The sequence below is a fragment of the Arthrobotrys flagrans genome (genome assembly GCF_004000055.1).
Source record: "Arthrobotrys flagrans strain CBS H-5679 chromosome Unknown unitig_15, whole genome shotgun sequence".
NCBI classification, from domain to species: Eukaryota; Fungi; Ascomycota; class Orbiliomycetes; order Orbiliales; family Orbiliaceae; genus Arthrobotrys; species Arthrobotrys flagrans.
Window position 1 is genome coordinate 4,800,562 of NW_027137545.1, and position 21,717 is coordinate 4,822,278.

At 45.1% G+C, this 21,717-nt stretch overlaps 7 protein-coding genes across 7 annotated transcripts; 3 read left to right on the top strand and 4 right to left on the bottom strand.

The window, feature by feature from the left end:
* Positions 1–2,449: 2,449 nt before the first annotated feature.
* On the top strand, positions 2,450–4,451 carry DFL_001309 (uncharacterized protein; the record flags this gene model as incomplete). Its single annotated transcript, XM_067629907.1, has 2 exons — positions 2,450–2,897; positions 2,977–4,451. The coding sequence occupies 2 exons, from the start codon at positions 2,450–2,452 to the stop codon at positions 4,449–4,451; spliced, it is 1,923 nt and encodes a 640-aa protein (XP_067495881.1).
* Positions 4,452–4,840: 389 nt separating this feature from the next.
* DFL_001310 (uncharacterized protein) lies at positions 4,841–6,349 on the bottom strand (the record flags this gene model as incomplete). The annotated part of the gene is made up of 1 exon (XM_067629909.1): positions 4,841–6,349. The coding sequence occupies one exon, from the start codon at positions 6,347–6,349 to the stop codon at positions 4,841–4,843; it is 1,509 nt and encodes a 502-aa protein (XP_067495882.1).
* A 386-nt stretch (positions 6,350–6,735) lies between these two features.
* Positions 6,736–7,505, top strand: DFL_001311 (uncharacterized protein; the record flags this gene model as incomplete). The annotated part of the gene is made up of 6 exons (XM_067629910.1): positions 6,736–6,747; positions 6,889–6,929; positions 7,137–7,177; positions 7,252–7,298; positions 7,365–7,434; positions 7,498–7,505. 6 exons carry the CDS (start codon positions 6,736–6,738, stop codon positions 7,503–7,505), a joined length of 219 nt encoding a protein of 72 aa, XP_067495883.1.
* Positions 7,506–7,638: 133 nt separating this feature from the next.
* DFL_001312 (uncharacterized protein) lies at positions 7,639–9,048 on the bottom strand (the record flags this gene model as incomplete). The annotated part of the gene is made up of 2 exons (XM_067629911.1): positions 7,639–8,686; positions 8,759–9,048. 2 exons carry the CDS (start codon positions 9,046–9,048, stop codon positions 7,639–7,641), a joined length of 1,338 nt encoding a protein of 445 aa, XP_067495884.1.
* Positions 9,049–11,483: 2,435 nt separating this feature from the next.
* On the top strand, positions 11,484–13,912 carry DFL_001313 (uncharacterized protein; the record flags this gene model as incomplete). The annotated part of the gene is made up of 3 exons (XM_067629912.1): positions 11,484–11,559; positions 12,277–12,327; positions 12,384–13,912. 3 exons carry the CDS (start codon positions 11,484–11,486, stop codon positions 13,910–13,912), a joined length of 1,656 nt encoding a protein of 551 aa, XP_067495885.1.
* Positions 13,913–14,281: 369 nt separating this feature from the next.
* DFL_001314 (uncharacterized protein) lies at positions 14,282–15,055 on the bottom strand (the record flags this gene model as incomplete). The annotated part of the gene is made up of 3 exons (XM_067629913.1): positions 14,282–14,517; positions 14,609–14,653; positions 14,758–15,055. The coding sequence occupies 3 exons, from the start codon at positions 15,053–15,055 to the stop codon at positions 14,282–14,284; spliced, it is 579 nt and encodes a 192-aa protein (XP_067495886.1).
* Positions 15,056–15,371: 316 nt separating this feature from the next.
* Positions 15,372–16,967, bottom strand: DFL_001315 (uncharacterized protein; the record flags this gene model as incomplete). Its single annotated transcript, XM_067629914.1, has 5 exons — positions 15,372–15,622; positions 15,686–16,368; positions 16,425–16,768; positions 16,837–16,902; positions 16,965–16,967. 5 exons carry the CDS (start codon positions 16,965–16,967, stop codon positions 15,372–15,374), a joined length of 1,347 nt encoding a protein of 448 aa, XP_067495887.1.
* Between the last annotated feature and the right edge of the window lie 4,750 nt (positions 16,968–21,717).

Consider the following 21,717-nt stretch of genomic DNA (forward strand, 5'->3'; position numbering starts at 1 on the left):
GACTTATATGAATTCGAAGGTCACAAATATCGATCGTCGAATATAACTGTAAGTCATATCTATATGGGTATTGTCTCGTACTCTATATTGGTCAAACAAGCTATAAGTACTATGATTGCAACCCCTCAAGCCTTAGATTCCTTTAAATACACAAAACGTTGTCCACATTTTGCATCCGAGAGCACCTGTTGTTGATTTTGCTGTTTATTTTCAAAACATTTAAACTTTTGGCGATTCTAACCATGACTATAGTCCGGCGCAGGCGATACTACTTAAGTAGGATAAATACTCTAAAATATTTAAATAGCAATCAATTTGAGATCTTTAGGAGTGCTTTTGTTTTCATGAGGGACTTTTGACGTCACGATAAACCGAGAAAGTTTCAATCGTCTTGGACTTTGAAGCTAAACAGCAATCCATTTTATATTTAGAAATATAGCCTATAGATCCAAATTGTCAGGGTAGATGGTATCGGCCGTACTTTTTTGGTCAATTCACAGCTTAAAGGTTTTAATTTAGGTATCGAAAGCGCTTCCCTCCGGCTTCTATCGCTACAATCCATTTCTTAACTCCCAGAAATAGATATTTTATGTCATCCGGGGGCATCTGAAAGCTGAGGTGCCCTATCAGTTGCAGCACCAGCATCAGCAACAGCATCAGAAATTGCACTGTTATCATTATGGCAATTATTAACTCTATTTCCACAGACCATATGCACCACCTATGACCAAAACCAACTACCCAACGCGCCTAATAACCCACCATTACACCTCCCCTGATCCCCCTCCGATGTTACGTACACAGGGGTGGGAATGCCTACGAATAGGGAGGCTGCAAGGCCGACGTATTGCACTTCCATATTAAGTCGAAGCACAGGTCGTTACGGGCGAAAGCTAGAGCAGTAGCTCGTTCTTGTTGTTGAACATGCATTTAATTCAATATTTTATTCCATTACAGATGAAGCATAATTATTCTACTACTTTATCTACAAGATTTGCGAGCTATCATGAGTGTGATTCGAAGTAAGATATATCAACATCGTATATATATGCCGTTGCAAAATCAGAATATACTACAAAGACCACCGAGGCGTGCTGTACAGTTTGAATGTCACCACTTAGATCCAAAAACCAGAAGCGCTAGACGTTTGCTACCCATTTCACGCACTGCGAACGAGACTACTGCGAACTATGTATTTAAATATTATCTATATCTAGCTCACAGTTAGTTTCGAGGTTAACGCCGGCCCAATATAATCTTAGATAAGTTATGTATGAGGCACGTGCTTTTGTTTAATATGAACGCCATCTTAATTTCATCCTCCTAATATAGATCCTCATGCGCAACAGACCGAGGCCTATTCTGGAGACTAAATATTATTCAAACTGGAGAATTGCATTTCCCTTTTACAATCCCACGTGGGCGACCGAGTTCAATGCTAGCTGTATACCTAATATATAGTTGGAAGGCATACATCGGCATCGGCGTTGCATTGTGGTAAGAGCCGAGAGTATATCTAAGGCCTTGGGACTGGCAGACGCTAGGTTGGCCTCCTCGTTCAGGGTAGCAGAAGTATACCCATCAGACAACTTGGCTCCTTGGAAACTTTATTCTGATGTTCTTATCGTACCGAAATACCGGCTCTCGCCTTTGTAGAACTTGCAAATGCATTTGATAGTGCAGTGTCGACATGAGTTACAATATATCTGGGGCTGTGTTTTTGGCAGTATCCCCGGGGTCTCCCCTGTGCAGAGTAAATTAGTGACACCGAACGGGAAGGAAGTTGTGTCTGTTCGGGTGAAACCACCACGATCCAGCCAATCGCTTCGACTTCTCCAGGCACGCTAGCCCCTGATAGTGCCGATGTTGCTCTGGGTCCACAAGCAAGGGGCTCCATGCACGCAGGCAGTCGTTCATGCAAGGTCACAAACCGGTCCAAACCTGGATCGCACTCTGCAGGGCCATCCAAAACCACATCTTTTCGGCGTCACGGCGAGGCAGAGCTTCCTTCCTCTCTCATCCCAAGCGCAGCGCCGAAGGGATATTCGACCTTCCTCTGATAACGGATCTGTTCCACAGTGCGGGTTTCTAGCGTGGAACCTGCATGTCCTTCCATTTTGCTTCCAAACTACGCGTGGAAGATCAGTCGACTGTGGAATAAATACATACCAGGAGCAGGCTGTCACAAGTTTCGGGTTCCAGCGGCGGGCTGTAGTGCTGGCTGGCTGGCTAGTCGATCTGGAGGTTGTTACTAAGTACTTACTCGATTTGACGGAGTGACTGTGACTGCAGGTAATCACAGCATATATAAGACGGCCATCTGCCCTTCGCATTCCTCCAGATTTTTTGTTGGTCAGCGACTTCGAGATTCCCCTTCGGCGCCCAGCGAAAACCACACAGATATACACACTCGTTGACGTTCTGGATATATACACATATCTTTGACAAGATGTTAAGATCTCTTGTTCTCGGGCTCGGAATTTCGTCCGCTGCCCTTGCCTGCGACGGCTGCACTGGAACTGGCGATGTAGAGATGGTTCGACGTGCCCGACTTATCCAGCCGCGTATGCAGCCAGATGCTCTTCCGGCAATCAACGGCCCTAAGGGACCTTTGCCATGGGGTCAAATTACCTTTGCGCATACATCAGATACACACGGTTGGCTTATGGGACATGTTAAGGAAGAGAACTATGGCGCAGATTGGGGTGATTATGTCAGCTTCATTAGACATATGAGGTATAAGGCTAGGAAGTTGGGGGTTGACTTCCTTGTCGTGGATTCTGGCGACTTGCACGATGGTGCTGGCCTTTCGGATGCCACTACTAAGTTAGGTGGTGTGAACGGGGAAGTCAGCTTGCCCATTTTCCAGAACTTGGACTATGATCTTCTCACTATCGGTAAGTTAGCAATATAAATATAGAAAACATCTAGTTTTATGCACTTTAACGTTGAGGCTAATATAATGTGATTGTGCAGGTAACCACGAGCTCTACGTCGCCGATGTTGCCTTTGATGTCTTTGAGAACTTCGCCAAGTTCTACCGATCAAGATACTTGACCAGCAATGTCCAAATCATGGACCCTAAGGATGGAAAGTTCAAGTACATCGGCCGCACGCACAAGTACTTCACCACCTTCTTCGGTGTCCGTATTATGGCCTTCGGTGTCCTCTTCGATTTCACCAGCAATGCCAATAACTCCAAGATCATTAAGGCCCAGGACATGGTTCAGCAGCAATGGTTCCTTGATGCCATTAACACCCCTGAGCCAGTCGACCTCTTCTTGGTCCTTGGACACAACTCCGTCCGCAGCTCCACCTCAACCTTCCCAGTTATCCGTGAGGCTATCAGGAAGGTTCACCCTAATACTCCAATTCAGTTCTTCGGTGGCCACAGCCACACTCGTGACTTCAAGGTCTACGATAACTCCAGCACTGCTCTTGAGCCTGGTCGTTACTGTGAGACTCTTGGCTGGTTCGCCATGTCCGGTATTGAAGCTGGAACTGGCAAGCATAAGCCCGCCGGTGTCCCAAATCCTACCCGCCCAGCTATCAACGGCACTACTTCTTATCTTTCATACGCTCGTCGTTACATTGACTGGAACCGTCTCTCTTTTGAATACCACTCTGACAACGTCCGCACTTTCGATACCCCCCGTGGTGAATCCGTCACTGGTGAAATCTGGGATGAACGCCACCGTCTCAATCTTACTAACCTCTACGGCTGTGCTCCTCAAACTTACTGCCTTTCCTGCGCTCCCCAGACCAGCGAGCTTAGCATCTACCCTCTCGTCCAGAAGGCTCTCTCTGCCGTCATTGTTAATGAGGAACGTAAGGATATCCCCCGTATGATCTTTGTCAACACTGGTGGTTTCCGCTTCGATCTCCTCAAGGGACCTTTCACCTATGACGACAGCTTCATCGTCGCTCCATTCACCAATGCCTTCCAGTATATCCCTAACGTCCCATACGCTGCTGCCGCCAAGCTCCTCGACCTCCTCAACAACGGTGCTCCACAGAAGCGTGATATGGACCGCCAGCACCGCTCCTTCCTCCCCCGCTCTGCTGATGCCTGCCCACTTGACGGTGCTCAATTCAACTCCGGTCTCGTCAAGCGCAAGACCATCGTCCGTCGCCAAGAAATCGTCACTCCAGGATATGTTACCAAGGACGACTTTGGCGTCGACGGTGATGATACTCCTCACTCTGACATCCCCTTCTTTCGTACTACGAATGATATCATGGCTCAGGGTGGTTTCCCAGCTGATGGCAGCACGCCAGAGACAGTTGATGTTGTCTTTTATGACTTCATTAGGAGCTACGTTTTGACTGCTTTGGCTAAGGCTGGGGAGAATTACACTGTTGCTGATGTAGAGTATTATATGCCACCTACTTTTACATCGAATGATTTCTTGCCGGAGTATGCGAAAAGATTCTGGTCGAAGGATTGTTGAGTTTAGTTTAGATAGCGTTCTCTTTTTTTGTTTGGGATTAGTTTAGAAATCGGCTGTCCCGAAGAGTGAAATTCCGGGATGACCTCGAGTAGTTTTGTAATTTTGGTAGTCTGAGTGAGCTTAGAGACTCGTTTCTTGTATCATAGCCTTTTTTTATTATAAACTCTTTTTTCCAACAGATGAAGCTGCATTTGAAATGATATTGTAAACTGCTTCTAAGAAGAATAGATATGCCACGGGCATGATTTGTCTAAGTTATTAAAATGAGATGCATGGACTGAAGAATGTAAAAGAGCTAAAGAAAAAGTTCGCCGTTTCCCACCTAGCATACACGAACATCAGAACGATATAGCATTAAAACCCCATAAAACAAACCAGAACATCGTAATCTAAGTCAGGATCATCGCCTGCCCTCCTCTCGAGGACAAAGTCATTCTTCCATATTGATCAATACCCAAAGATTCATGAGCTGGAATTATCCACGCCATTGGCCTCCCAAGGTTCTCATAATCCATCCCATCAACACCCCAAGCAGCCTCCATCTCCTCACGGGTCTTAGTCTTCTTCTTTTTCTCCGCAATTCTTTGTTTTTCAAAATATACGTATGCAGCATAGAAAGTTCGGTTAGTACAGCCGCCGGTCTTCCCTTTCGCCGCCATGAACCGTTGGAACGAGTTTGGTGCTATCGGACGATCTGGTTCTGAGGTGCAGGCGGCGAAAGCTCGGAGGAGGGAGGCTTTGGTGTGACCTGAGGAGGTTAGGGCACCTGTGATTTTACGGCGGATGACGTCGCAGGTGTCGAAGACTGGGACGGAGTCGTCTTCTTCGCCCTCGAGTGTGACGGTAGTAATGAAGGTGGGGAGGGCACCCTTGGCAAGCTTGGAGGCCTTTGGGGCAGGTTCTTTGAGCGCCTTAGGTTCTTTTGTAGCCTTTGCGGCCTTTGTGGATTTCTTTGTAGGTGCTGGGGTTGGGGCTTCGGGTTCTTCGATTGCCATGGGTTCTTTGGATTTTGTGGGTCTCTTTGCTAGTTTAGCGGGTTCTGCTACTGGAGCTGGTTCTATTACTAGAGCCGGTTCAGCAGCTTTGGCCTTTGCTTTCGAGGTTGCCTTCTTTGCAGCCGGTTTCTTCGCTTTGGTAGTGTTGGCCGCAGCTTCGACGACAGGTTCTTCTGGAACTGGTTTTGCTTCAACTAGTGCGGGATCCGTAGCCTTAGATTTAGACTTCGGAGTGGGCTTCTTTGCAGCGGCCTTCGTCTTCGTGGGAGCAGCAGTCTCGACAACGGGCTCCTCTAGAGCAACTACTGGCTCAACTGGAGTAGTGTCCGCAGCTTTAGAAGCTCCCTTAGGAGCCGCCTTCTTTGCAGCTGGCTTTCTACCCCTCTTGGCTGGAGCAGCGGTCTTTTCGGGTACTAGTTCGGGTTCGGCAGGAGTGGGTTCTGGAGCGGCCACAGTTTCAACGGGAGTAGGTTCTTCAACATTGGCTTTACTCTTCGGGGTGGCCTTCTTAGTAGCCGTTTTCTTTGCTGCAGTCTTCTTTGTAGTCTTCTTTGCTGGTGCTTCAACTGGGGCCACAATCTCTTCAGGGGTTTCCTCAACGGTATCTTCCACGGTCTCCTGTGCTAGTTCCTTTGCCTTATCCTCCTCTTCAGTCTTCTCCTCACCCACAGGGAACTGAATAGGAGCAACCGGCCTCAACGGATCCTCAACATATTTCCCAGTTCCAAAAGCAGTCCATTTAATAGGACAGGGGCTATTGGAGATATCACCTAGCGGGGCATTTTGTGTGGTCTTTGCGCGCTTTGTGTCGTTAATGACCGACTTTGGTTGTAGAAGGTCTGCTGCGACTTGGGGTAGCTTATTTTCAAGGTTGGCTTCTGCGGATTTACGTTTTGGTGGCATTGTTATTGTTTAAGGGGTGTAGGAACCGATTATATATCGATATGGAATTGATACCGTTTGGAGATAGTTGGAATTGCTGTATTTAAACGAGTAAATGGACTCGACAAAACTGAAGTTTGGGAAATTCGAAATAAAATGTTCACGATAGAAATATCTTATTAAGAGGGGTGATTAAAGCTAGCGATAAGGATCTTATGCAGATAAACTGAATAACCGGATTTCCAGAGCGAGGGGATGTGGTTTAGACTAATTTATAATCTCCTACTGTGACCCACGTGGAAAGGTTCCCCCAAGACCGCGTTCTTTTGTTTGTATATGTAAACAAATATTGTAGCCTCAAAAGTGAAGTTAATCTAGTGAACTGGAATTAGATCCGAAGGACCGGGATGTTTTCTTGGGTGAGTGTATCAAATTTCAGTAGCTGACTTTATTCCCAATGAGGGTTTAATGTGGCATGACTCTTGGGTGTGGTCGTGCGCGTGTTGAAGCTTCGATGTCAGTGCGGGTGGTTGCGAACGCTAAATTGTAACATTGGACAGAATCCCAATTGGCGATGTTTCCCTCGTCGACGAGCTGTGGGGTATATAGTGGGGAGGTTGAATTCTTCTTCGTCAATATTTTCACACTTCAGCGCATTATTTGCATTTGGATTCCTGTCATTTGATCAATTGAACGCGTCCTCGAACTCGAAAATTCCTTCCAAGTTGACTAATCTTCAACACGAAATACGCCTGATATCACAAGCTCCTTTGCTTTCGCCTCAATTCTAGGGGAAGCTCGCAAGTAGGGGTAGAAAGAAACTAAAAGCCCGTTCGCTCGCCGACTTAGGTAAGTCTCCATATTGTAAATCTTCGAGAGGAATGTTGCAGCTAATCATGCTTATAATTATATTCTGTGTTTAGAAACATGGTTCAGCGGGCTTGTCAGAATCTTGTGTGTTCTGTTGATTGTTCTTGTTGGATTACATGCGAGCCATACAACAACAACATCATGTGACCATACTTCTGACACATAGCACACTGGACAGCAACCGCAAGGATCCCCAAAACTCCCTGGCGCTGACATTGACTCTAGAAACTTCGTAGGTATGACTTGAGGCTTGCCAATTAGGTAAGTTAGACATCAAGCTAACTTGAGTATGATACTAGGCAGTTAAATACAGGACAAGACAAGCTATATATACAATTTTGCTAAAACTTAAACACTTTGAGAGACAATCCATCTGGCACGCTATCAGGAGGTGGGAGGATATCCCTATCTCTCGAGATAGCCGAAAACTTCGCCTTTTCTTAGCTCGAATCGTCAGATTCATCTGAACTCTCGATACTGAAATCCCTCTTCGAAACCGACTCCCAAAAAATATGAGCTCGCTCCTCATCGAGTAGGTCAGGGCGACGCCTTATTTCAGCATTGATGTCATCTAAAATCGCTACTCCATCGTCACTCAGCCGTGTAAGCCGAGCCGTACAGTCCTCCGAAGCCCAATATCCATCGACTTCCAAAAGCATAGATGAGGGTTTAGAGCTGTGATGCAAAACATTCCCGGAGCCAACGTAATCATGTAAGAGCTGGAGCTCAAACTTGCGAAGGTTTCGAAGCTCTTCGCAAGCGAATTTGAGGAGTTGGAATGTGCTAAGTCGACTCGTGGAGGTGCCGCGGAACCAGCATCCGGATATTTTCAAGATCCTTAGCCCCCGAGAATGGCGTAAGGAACTTTGAAGATTGCTGACATCGAGGGTCATTAAGTCTATTTCCAATCTTTGGAGTTTGGGTAGCCCGACAGATGTAGGGAGGAAGAGCATGTGATGTTCTCTCGCCCAATAAACATTTCCAGTATTGGAGAGTGATAGTTCTTCAAGCTTCTGACCGATATTCTCCAGCCATATTCTGAATCCTGCACAAGGGTTGTCATTGCAATTGTTGAAGTTAACGTAGAGTTCCAGTCGGCGCAAACTCGGGAAACCAGACTTCAGCAGTGACAGGCTATCAGAAGACATTCTATCGAACTGCGAGATATTGATTCCCTGCACTCCATAATTATTCCTAAAACCGATAGTGGTAATATTGGTAAAGCCTGCTAACGCCATTGATTCGAGAGTATCCGACCATATCCAATTATCGACACCGCGTCCTTCAGCGGATAAATACATCCAACCCATTTGAAGGTTCCGAATGACAGCTGATGGCAGAACACCCCGCTTGATTCCAAGCGTCGGGTATAGAAAGTTCAACTCTTGATAGGAAGGGTCCCTTCTTGGCGAATTCTCAAAGGAGACCGTCCGGACGTTCCAAAAAATTGAGAATATGGTTTTGAAAAGGTCAAAATGTTGTTTGGAGCTACACATTCGGTTAACGTCTTGAACATGCTGCAACCCTGCGATCGGTAGACCCGCTACCCCGGCGTCTGACCTGTATTCAAGGGGGACGGGCGATAGGTAAGGCATTTGTAAACATATTTTCAATTCACGCGTCCGGCCGTTATGCCGGGCGGAACGGCGTTTTGAGAACTTGATAAGATTCTGGAGAAACACCGGGACCAGGAAGATACGTTGGGTGTGGTAAATCGCATCAAGGTGGAGCTCTCGCAGTTTTGCGTTGAGGTTGTGGCATGTTCGTCTTAGTGAATGGAGGTCGCGACTCCTTAGATTCTTAGCTATGAGATGAAGGAGCTCCGTAGGTATCAAGGTTATCGATGCCATTGTGCTGTTTGATCGGAATTAGGGTATATAAGACAGTTGTGAAAGCGGCGAACTCATGCGCTTGGATCAAGCTATCAGCTGAGGGCGCTACTTCGTAGTGTGCGTGTGCGAGGTGTTGGACCTAATTGAAGGATTCAGAGTTGGTGTATTTATGTTGTCAAGATGCCTGGATCCACCAACATGCAAAAAGAAAAAACACACAGAGAGGTCACATAGCGATGTCCAATTGCTGGGTATGAGGCTATCAAATAGCCATGTTTGAGTTTTTATATTTTGGGTAACTCGCACGTCTAATTTCGAAATTCCTTGCATTTTTAGCGGGTTGTGTTAGATGGTAGTAGTGGGGTTTAGTGGTTAGAAAACCTCGGTAGCAGTCAGCCTCGAATCTAGGCGGTTGTAGTATGAGGTCCATAATATAATCAGCATGATTCCCATACGCATATATATACGGTTGACATCAATTATTGACGCTATTTCGTTAAATTTTGTATTGCGCCCTAGAATCCAGCTGCTCCTGACTGATCATCTAGCTTCAATTTTATGGTGTTACTGACAGTCCCTAGCACTAATAGCCTGGTAATCTGGAAAACAGTTTCTTCGGAATCTAGTAGGTTCGAAATATCCAACTTCGTATCTATTATCTTGTCTAGATCGGGTTCCTCGGATTCCACGTTTAGAACGATCTTTGGAAGCGCATGATGATTTTGTCGAAGGTGTTTCAGAAGGTAGGACCCGTCTTTAATTCGGTTTTTGAAGTTGCAACCGTTCAATTTCAATGACTTTAATCCCAAACAGCTGTCGATGAATACGATGAGTTCATCAATATCGAATTTGAAACCCCTAAACTGGATAAACTTTAGTTTTGTTAAAACCCCAGCCGGTAACCTCAGGGCTGGGTCGTCCGACTTCGGGCAAGTGGCATTCCAAAGCCTAAGGTTCTCTAGATTCCCTCCTATAGCCTATATCCACCTTCCGAACCCGTCGTATGCAGACGTATGGAAATCTATGTGAATAGTTAGACGTAACGTCTTCAAATTCGAAAATGTGGACTTGAGGCGTCATAAATAATGCTGTTGAGCAGCGATTTGGCTTTGTTTCAAACCATTCCATTCGCCATCGGAGTCGTCGATGCGCTCGATGCCTCGTACTCCAGTAGCCATTGCAATGTATAGTACCGAAAATAAAATACTTTCACTAGAAGGACGGTTGTATTTGAAAGGAAGCCATTCATTCGAGTTGCCCAGTATAAAGCTCGATAATTCCCTAACGTCGGTGTCGCGAGCCCCAGGCACATACTGAAGAGAAGGATATATCAAATTTATTTCAGAACGAGTCAGAGAATGGATATACTCAGCCCCGAAGCTGAGTATTTTGATCTTGGGAAGATTTGAAAAAGCGATAGTTAGAAGGACGTGGTATTGAATGTGCTTGTGAAGAACACATATTTCGGCTAGGTGAGCTTCGGTGGTCTCTGTGATCTTGTCGGCTATTATCCTTTGATTCTTTAAGAATTCGCGAACCGGTTGTTCGAACTGGGGTTGAACATATGGTATGAACTTAGAGATGATGATCTTTCGAACCCTTAGGTTTGCGCCCGACGGGTGCTTGGATATTTTTATGAGGTTTTCAAGACTAGCAGGGACGAGGAAAACGCGTCGACAGGAAAAGATAGAATTGAGATGAGCTTCTTGGAATTTCGTATTCAAGACCTTACACGTCCTTCGTATAGCCAGAAGACCGTCGTCATTTGCTGTCTGGTCTATGAGCTCGGCAGGGAATTGGTGCCATTTTGAACTGTATTATAACTTTGGGTCTGATATGAAGTGCGGGGTTTCATCCAGCCTCGATTTCACAAGCTTAGCATTTCCTAGGGGATCGAAAATGTGTTGTTTGTTTCTCCAAGATTCTATAATAATACTTGAGGCATATGCCGAATGGATATTTCTTTGAGTAAATAAAGACCTGAGTAAGTTCGTGCTAAGTTGTACGGTGACTTATACAAAAATACAACACTCAACAACTCGTCAACACAAGGAGTGCGCCGAGACACCCCCCGAAACTACCAAGCGCCTAGCATTGATTTTTTTAGACGGTTTGATATATGGCGGATTAGTTTTTCCCAATGTAACTTCGGTAACATGGCTTGGTTGGTAACAACTAGGATTTGGCATGAATTAACCACTTTGTGCGGGCTTACACGACTTGTATTTCGGACCCTCAAAAACTTCCCTGCCGAAGTCACACCCCTTCTTTGCATTTTTTTCTATTTTACGAATTCGGAAAGCACATACACATGTCGATGATGCTTCTTCCTCTAGTTAATCAATGTTACTCATTATATAATTCTCAAGGCCCTATCTTTATCTCGAAAGTTGTATCAATTCAAAAATTTATCTTAGTTAAGATTTACAGAGTAGTCCTTAGTTCGGATCATCATGACGTCGTTCTCATTTTGCGAAAAGGAATTTGGGAGTAGAGATCCCAGAGGAACTCCTTTTGAAAAAAAACGGTGTATGTGTACATGTGCATGTATGTCTATAAAGTATATAACCGATCAAAACGGGTGCTCTTGAGCCCACATGCATGTAGCAGGGATTTCAGTTCATCAGTTTGTAATATCGGTAGCTGTAGTGGAGTTCTCCTGCGCAGGTAGTGTGGTTGAATCAGTAGTCGTATACAGAGCTAAGAGGTCCCGAGACTAACAGCTAAGTACTTATTAGTCTCGGAGACTCTTCTTGTGTTGGACTTATCATCTACAGTAGGCGCGTTGAATCTCCCTTCTCAATACCGCCGATATCACCAGTATCATCATCAACACCACTACCATCACCACCATACCTCTACGGTTTCATAATCAACCGTGGCCTCTGTAGAACATTCGAGAAAGAGTCCCTAATCAAAAGTTACTATCCGACATCCTTCTCTCTTTCGTCCTTTCAGCTAGTTTCTTCCTCTCCCACCTCCATCGACAATCGAGCAAACACTCTCCATCCTGGTTGTACCCCATTGCATTGAACATATCCACTAGCTCCGAGAGTGTACCGACCTCAATCCCATCAAAACACGGAAATCCTGATATCGAGGCATATCGGTCTTCGAGAAAACCTCCTTCGCTAGAGTGTATCGCTACCAGCTTCCAGTGGCCATCCTAGCCACCTGTCTCTTCCAAAGCACATCGGTTCTCTTGAAGTCGAAATCCTAGTCTATCGTCGTCGCCATATTCGACAGACTTTCCTTCGTCAGAGCAAACCTACATCGGAGGGTATCTCTGCAACCTTGGTAAGTAGGTCTCTTGACCTCTATTATTTAGTCTCAGCTAACCACATTTCCCATAGAGCAAACAATCATATCGACATCCTCCAACGACACCAAAACAATGGCAACCATTTTTGACCTGCCAAACGAGCTCGTCGTTGAAGTGGGTGCTAAGTTTGATGAAGACGATTGGTTGGCTCTGCGTATGACATGTCAGACGCTCAACGATCAGCTTCGAGAATTCCATCTAAATTCCAAGTATAAACGTCGAAAAGTCTTTCTGGTTCGCCAGAGTATAGAAAACTTAGTCAAGATTTCCCAACACCCATCTGGGATGAACTTGAGGGTTCAACATCTCGAAATTTCCTGCCAATCCCCATACGCGCTAGAAGGTTATCGCAGATTTGGATACAACCACACCCTACTTAAATCTCCCTCTTTGAAAAAGAATGAGATTAATATTATGCTTGAAAGTGATCGAGTGGCCGAACAATATCACACGGAAACGGACACGAATTCTGAAATGCATGCCATAAATGCCTCTCTAATGAAAGCTCTCTCGAATTTACCCAACTTGGAGGGTTTTTGTTTCGCTGCAGGAGAACGAGTGGCAAAACTAACTCGGCCGGAGTGGAACTTGTTTTACCCATCTTTAAAGCTTGAACCTGGCATGCGATTTCCGGAAGGTTTACGCATGCGTAAGATAACTGATATGAGAGTCTCTAGGGTCGCGGTTGATCAGGGTTGGAATAGTATACTCCGTACTATCTGCTCTATGTCGAAACCGAAGCCAAGTTTGCGGTATCTCACTTGGGAACACAGCACAGAGACCTTTAGTATCAACGACGCTTCAGCCTTCCTCGGGTGCACGATTAAGTCGGTATTTCCCAATCTACAGATCCTCAAAGTTGTCCTTGATTTCAGGACGGATACGACTGGATCCTGGAGAGCAAGATTTCCTCAATGGCTAAGTTCTATCGGGGCTGCCTTGGAAGAATTGGAGATCGATTTCAACGAAGATGATAACCTTGACGATGAGCTTTATCAGGAAATAATCCCATTGCCAGAGGTTCATTTGCTTTCAGGTTTGAGAAAGCTTAACCTACATGGTTTCAGGCTCGACGCAGAAAACTTCATAGTATTCCTAGCCCATTGTAAAGGGAGTCTAAGAGAGCTTACGCTTTGTCGCTTGGCAATGCCAAATGCTAAAGAAAACTGCTTCAAGATATTGAAATTTTTGAACAGTGGGTTTAAGTTGAGGCTTTTCAAACTTAAGCTTCAGGACTACGGTTGTGATAGTCTGGTGAGCGAGGTAATCGAGTATCTACTCCCCGACCTAGAGATCGTGGGTGATTGGTCCTTACATTCAACGGTTTGTAAGGTTGAAGGCTGGGATCCGAAAATCGGTTGGTCTTTGAAAAAACATCTCGAGAGGGAACTTGACGCACACAATTCCCCAGACAAATTTTGGGATTCAATTTCGGATGGGCTTTGGGTTGATAGCGAGATACTGAAAAGTTTTAGCTACGAAGATTCTGATGAATCCAACTCAAATTCTATCGGACCCGACGACTACGATAGTGATTATAAAGACTGGTTTTTAATTTAGTCGTGGTTATATTGAGTCCGATGATGAAAGGGATTGGAGTGACTGAGAACAAATTTCAATTCTCAAGCGCCTAAGAAAATAAATTTTCCTCCTGTGTAGAGTAAATGATGAAGGAACTCCCCCCATTAGAGGAGAGCATGCACTTAAATCGATAATTCAACATCTCTACTACCATAAGGATATCCCATTTATAGTCTATGCCACCGACTATAGCAAGGCTGATGGGTCACTGAAGTAAAGCGTATACACGGTCTACTTCACCGAGTTCGTACTGGTACGATATATGTATCTGTGGTCTTAACAACAGGCTAGTAGCTAGCCTAGCTCCGAGGCTCCAACGCCATAATATGATTCGAACTCCCATTATCCTTAAGATCCTTCTCGTTTCTCGCCCTCCTCTTTAAAGTTCTCCCCAAATCCACTATTCCCCACCCACTTCTCACCTGAAACAACGGTCTCCTCCTTCCCATTCTGTGTACTCGAACCGGTCTTCGACTTCTTCGTAGATCCACTTCTTTGACCCCCAGGTGTCTCAAGATACCCCGTGGCTCTTCCAATCTTACGGATTGTAACAAAGCAAACAGTGAGGTATACCCATGTTGCAGCTATAATAATCCACAAAAAAAAACTTAGTAATATATTCTAGGAAGCCACGTTTTGGATAGCGAGTATTCTGAAGGGATATATATATCTTACTAGCTAGAGTAAACGTAATGACCAATGCCCAAAATAATACAACCCCTAAACGTTAAGATCCCCCTCGTCAGTCTATCCGCAGCTTCAGCTTAACCTTTCGGTAGTAACCGAAACTCCCCCTCCCACGGAAGATATAAATGACATCATACCTGCAACAAGCATCCAAAATAACCCAACCCCAAGAGCCAGCGCCGACAAGAATAAGATCGCAGAAACCGAGAACCCGATGAAACAAAGTAATGGTGCGAACGCAAATAGTAGTTGTATGCCAAGAAACGACGAAAGAATGGGTCGTTGGTAGCAAAATCGGAAGATTGTGTTGTAGGCTCTTTGCCGAGTTTCCGGGGATGCGATTCGGTCAATGGTGGAGAGTATGAAGGATATGATGTTTTGAGTGTCAGGGAAATAGTGGTTGGATGTCGATTGGTAGGTTAGTGTGGATGACATTGTGGATGGTATTCAATTGAGCTGCGACCGGTATGTATGGCGAGGGGTGTGAAAGAAGGATGCACAAGAGTTTTAGAGGTTTATAAAAGTACGAAGGAATGCGTATACGTAATCACATAAGAAATACCGAATACCACACGGCGACACCGAAATACCGCCTACGGAGAAAAGTAAACGTTGTAAATAAAAGTTCTGCTATCCATAACTTCTATCTGACGACGCCTTGTATTGGAAGAGCTACATTATGCCACGCTAGAACCCTCCACATACCCAAACCTCCATCACCACTGCTACCAAGACTAGTTCGAATATATCTTTAAAGATATAGGCCCTCAGGTTCACCTTCAGTCTTCGTCTTCATTACTCGCTCTCTAGCACTCCTAAAGTCCGCCATCTGCACCCTCATACGACGCTCTCTTAGGGCCAACAGACCGGCTTCGGTGCATATAGCTTTGATATCAGCCCCAGACAAGTCGTCCTTCTGGGAGATGAATTCATCTAGGTCAACGTCCTCACCGAGCGACATCTTCGAGGTGTGAAGGGTAAAGATCTTTCGCTTTGTGTTTTCTGCGGATTCAATGTTAGAAATTGCCTAGGACGTACTCCCTACGCTTGGAATGAGGCACTTACGATCTGGGTTCTCGAACAAGATCTTTCGGTCTATTCTACCTGGTCGGATCAAAGCCGGATCCAAAGTATCAATCTTGTTTGTTGCCATGATAACCTTAACATCACCCCGGTCATCGAAACCATCAAGCTGGTTCAAAAGTTCCAACATGGTTCTCTGAATTTCCCTCTCTCCACCGCTAGTGCTTTCGTATCTCTTTGTACCAATAGCGTCGATTTCATCAATGAACACAATACTAGGTGCATGTTCAGCTGCAACCTGGAAGATCTGTCGTACTAGACGAGGTCCATCTCCGAGGTATTTCTGGATAAGTTCCGACCCAACGATACGTAAGAAAGTAGCAGATGTTTGATTTGCCACTGCCTTTGCAAGTAATGTCTTTCCGGTACCGGGAGAACCATATAGAATGACACCCTTTGGCGGTTTGATACCCATTTCTTCGTATAACTCCGGATGTAGTAGCGGGATTTCGACAGCTTCACGGACTTCCTGGATTTGTTGTTCGAGACCACCAATATCGGCATAGGATTCGGTAGGGGCTTTATCGAGCTTCATGACGGTGATTAGCGGGTCAGAGGCTTCGGTGAGCACACCAACGATGCTAACGGACTTGTGATGGAGGAGGACGGTGGCATTTGGTTCGAGAAGGTCTTTATCGACGAAAGACATGATAGAAACGTAATATCTAATCACCACACTGTTAGAATTGCCAAGCAAGAGACTGGATTTCGGGCAACGAACTCAGGGCCAGTTGCAGAAGAAACAATAGCATGATCATCATCAATCATTTCTTCGAGATTTCCAACACCCATAGGGCTTCCACGCATATCATCCACGCGCATTCTATCCTCAGCAGCACGGTCATCGGTAGTACCAGTTGGCTTCAAAGCTTCCTGGTTCTGAACAAACTCTTCCTCTAGGAGCAAATGATCCTTAATACGCTCCATTCGGAGCATCTTTAACTTGCATCGAGCGTTCGGATAGACGGTAGGAAGCTTCGAGGTAGCATCGGGACCTTGCGAACGTCTCTTCTTGCGACCTGGGCGCGGTGGGGGTGGTGGCGGCTCGTACTTTGGCTTATCTTTCTGTAGATTTCAAACTATTAGTGTCCGAACTATTACCGCAAGGTGATTTCTTCAGGCTTGATCCGTACCTTCGCGTCCTTTCCGTCTTTGTCGCCGGGAGGACCACCTTGGCCCATGCCAGATTGTGTATTACCCTGTAGTTCTCCTGTGTTAGCTATGGAGCTGAAAGCTGAATGTCGTTCACGTTTCATCATACCATGACGCGTTTCTTTATCTATATGGGCGGTATAGGGCGAGTAGGTGGTAATAGTATCCTCTGTCAGAAGTCGTAACAGGTCCCGGGCGGTGGTGATGTTGTTTCGAGATATGGGTCGTGGAAGTTGGATGAGGCACGGTATCGGGCTTTGGAGCTTGCGTACAGGCTCTTGGTTGGTCAGCGAGCTGAGCACGTGATCTCAAAAGTACAACGAAGTCAACGCACTTCTCATCTTCAGAAATAGTCAACCCTGGTGGGGGCGAGTCAATCGACGAAATTTAGGATAACAAAAACATATACATAATTAAATACTAGGTATATTGTGGGACGAATATAAAGTGGTTGAAAATGGAGCAAGATCCGAAGTTTTATAATCCCCACTGCCAAACTTCATCAATACATTCACCACCGTTCTCCCACCTCCGTCCTCTTTCGATTCGCATGCTAGCTATTTAGAAGACTATCAGTTAAATCATCCATACGGTCACAATTACTTCAAATGTACAGCGACTAAAATAGAATACGGGCACCCAACGATGGGAGCTTCAAAGCCACCCACTATGCTTCGGTTAGAGACCACTCAAGGGCCTGGAAGTGCCATGGGGAATACCTTGACATCGAGAGTAGTTCTGACAATTTCGCATGTCCACCTGGGTTTTAGTCTCATGATACTCCTTGCCCAAATATGAACGGTCCGCTATTTCGAAGATATGTTCATGAATCTCGTAAGACCCCTCAAGAACTCAAGTTCGGTTACACCGCACGGAACCAAGTGAGTTCGAAGACCCGGACTCGTCTATAGTCCAACGCCCACGCCGTGAGCGGCCTCGCCTCTCTAGTAAATCTTATACTTTAGAACCAGAATTTCAGGTCGAAAACAACAGAAAGGGGAGTACATCGGCTACGATGTCGCGAAGGCCAACAGATGGTTACATTGGACAGTCATCTCAATTCTCTGAGAATCAGAGACCCCAGTTTGAAGGTAGTAAACAATAGCAATAATATAAAATATTCATCGTTTCCGAGCTAACGATATTGTTTCCCCAGATTTTCTAATCCAATCCCGTTCGAATGGGATGACAGCTGGACGCAAAGCATTTTCTAAGATACGACGGAGACCAATCGGTCTGAAAACCGCTGAATCATTCCCCGTCCGCCGCCAACCAGAGCATGATGCCCATAGCTTTGATATAAACCGACGAGCTTCATCTTTCTCTAAGCCTGGTTCGCCAATGATCCTAGTCGACCAACCCCTTCCATCTTAAAGCCTGGATTTGCAGGCTCATTGGAATATCGGCAGCCTATCTGACTATCCTCTGGCACAACCACGGGAAATCTTTATCTTCCGCACGGCCCGTAAAACATCTCAATTGTTGGTTAAAAAGAGCTGAGCCTTTGCTTCACTGGATAAACTTGAAAGTCACATTGAAAACATCCTTAATTTCGCCGCAGCGACGCTAGATGTCAAGCTAAGCCAGATGTAGTTGATGTCCTGACTAGTGGTAAATATGGTGGGCAACGGAAGTTTTGTGAAAAAAGATTTCTGAATCGGGATCGGTAGTACTATATCGCTAGCCCACCAAAATATCTAGTTGATGAAAATTCTCCCCATGCCCAGAAAGTCGAACTGGAATTCTGGGAGCCCTGAGTTCGAGTTACTATCCTGGATGCTTGAGGCCACTTATGACACATGGTCGAGATCCCGAGTTTGTATTTATACCTGAGATGAATTCTGGGATTGTGGAGGACCCGTTTATCGGTTTGTGGCTGAAAACGTTCTTGAACTGGAGTTAGTTGGCTTGATCCAAAGCACCGGGAGGTAAATTTCCTGTCACGTTAACGTTATCCCATTACTCTCTACTTGCTTATCTTCCTTTTTCTTTTTCCCCCCGTAGCTTAGAAACGAATAAGAACCTCATTCGCACCCTCTCGTTAGTTCGAATTAAGGCTACAGGCTAATATATCTTCCCTGTTTTCGGGTACATCTGTCAACTCGGAGAAGCTTGGATCCTTCGACGAAATGGAAATTGATTTTTCTGTCGGGTCGAAAAAGGATGTCATCCAACGAGTTATCCAGATCCGTTCCCTTCGCATGTTGCCATTGTACAAACCATTCGCATTGCAACCAAATGGAATCCCGTCTTCCTTCAGCTGCAGCTGAAGTGTGGTTTTTCTTTGCATTGAAACGATCGAAGCGGTTGCCCCAAATTTGTGTAATAGCAAGTGCCCATGTATAAAGGATTCGATTTTGAAGAAAAAGGAAAGTTTTGTATACCGTAGCTGTTGTTTTAATTTTGTTTTGGTTCACGAATTCACCGCATGCGTGTCATCATGAAATACTTCCATGAACCTGGCTGCAACATCTCATCATCGCTAACTCACCCACACCTCGCACCTCCACGCATGCCGCAGTTTTAAACAAGGGCTTCAATTGCCGAACAACCAGGGTGAAATTCACCAATTAGACGTCTAAAATCAACATTTTCGTCGCTCTTAAAATAACCCGAATAAAATAAAAAACCCTATATGCTGGCATGCCGAAGCACGTACATAAACATAAAAAAGGTTAAAAGTAATTGAGGAATGTGGCTGACAACCCTCTGAACCGAGTGATCATGACGCTGCGAATCAGAGGCAAAAAAGCCAAGCCGTGCTCTTTGACGGTACCTACGTCGAACTTAGCGATCTGGGTAGAATCGTTAACCCCGCCAATCGAAGACACAACGGGATGCATTTTCGCACATAGGCGAATTTCCATCCGGAAAGGAACCCAAAAGAAAGAAAGGTTCCCGCCTTGAAAAAAGTATTGACTCGGAGGGCTTGTGCACGTATAAAAAGGGCTGGGCTGGGTATATCCTTCCGGCTTTTCTTTACCACGCACGGCCCACAGACAGGCATTACCCACCCTTTCCCACACTTACACATAAAACCTTAAAGATTTCCACAGGAAAAAGCGAAGTCGATATTAATCATCTTTGTGTAACATTATAAACCCCCATTTTTTCTTTTCCCAGAAGAAAAATAACGCTGCAGACTAAAGGGGGAAAGAGAAAGAAAGCGGGAACGGGAACGGGAATATTATAAACCTTGATTGATATTTCGATATTTCTTTTTATCCTTTTTTTACTCGATAATCGAAATTTAAGCAGGAATCCGAAGGAGTGGGGAAGCAGCTGAGCCTCCAATCGCGCATCGCAATTGCGGGAACGAGAGTTTCGACGGGCGGTTGTACCGTCTTTGAACCTTTCGTAACTCTTGGAAAAAGTCGGATTGCAAATTTGTAACTTTTTCTTTTCTTTTTTCTAAATTTCAGAACCCGAAGACCATTTCTATAAGACTCACGTTTCGACCGGGTGTATCTTAAACACTCGACTTTGTTAAACGGGTTCGGGTTTGAAGCCAAGTTTTCGGATATCTTAGAAGATACTAAGGCTTCTAATATTCACAGTAAAAGATATTCACTATCCAACTGCCTTATATAACCTCCCTCGCTTTCTAAAATCCACAAAATGTCGAGATCAAGTATTTCGACATCAAGTCTATCAGACACATATTCCTTCCCCTCCAGTAAGTCCAAATTAATTCCAACCGACCGTAAACCAACATCCAAACTAACATCGAAGTTTTAGCACCCACAACCCCGACAACCCAATGCACCCCCCCGTCTCCACCACTCCCACCACAATAATCACAATAATCACAATAACAATAATAAACCCAACCCCCCACTCCCTCCAAGCGATCAAAAACAACCACGGCTGGAACCACCTCCAAGACCCCATCAGCCCAAACTCCGATGGTACATTAATCCTACACCCCCCAACACCGGAAAAGCAGCCTACATCCTTGGAGACACGGGTGATGTCATAGAAGTCGCTGGAGGTATGGGATTGGGTGACCATCCTATGGTCAAACTATGCCCGGAGTTTGGAGGAGGTGAGAATGAAGTCTTGGAAGGGGTGATGAAGGAACCTGGACATTTTGTTTATAAGTTGCCAGAGGTAGAGCATATGCATGCTGGTCCTGCGATGATTGAGGTGGAGGGTATAAAGTGGAAGTGGGAAGCTGATGGTTAATCATTTCAATCCTTGCTTTTGATATATTGATTGCGATACCTTTTGGTCTTCTTTTTTTGTTTCTGATGATGGTTCTACGTGATATACATGTTGCTTGTTAGTAATTCGAGCCACTACGTGGGCAGGGGTATTACATATATGGGTGGAGTTTTTTGATTATAGCCATGGGTTTGGAAGGGAAGGGGTACACTGTATTGGAGTTTTACATGGGATTTCATGGTGGTTGGATTACCTTTTGGATTGTAATTATGCCTAACGAATGTGAATGAATCTATAGCTATTGACTGCAATTGACCTACTCCATACCGCGAAGATGTATTATTTCTTCTATCTGTGCCGCAAGAACGACGGTACAGCTATATTGAGGTGGGAGGTGTCGTATGAAGACGGATTCTTTCTACCGATAGGTAGTCAGTCTACCATGATGCAACCGCGGGCTCGTGTGTGGGACCAGCTCATCTACCAGGGCTACATATACACAGATTCGACGAAAGCACGGAGTGTAGAATGATAAAAGACAATAAGTAATACCGATTTCCACCCGCTATTTCTATTAAAGAAAAGAAACTACAGGAGACGCCCGAATCCCGAATAGAAGGATATATAAACACCCGCGCTAAGAATACCAGAAATATGTACAATACTAGAGAATAAAGGAAATGCTGGCCTGTAGAGTC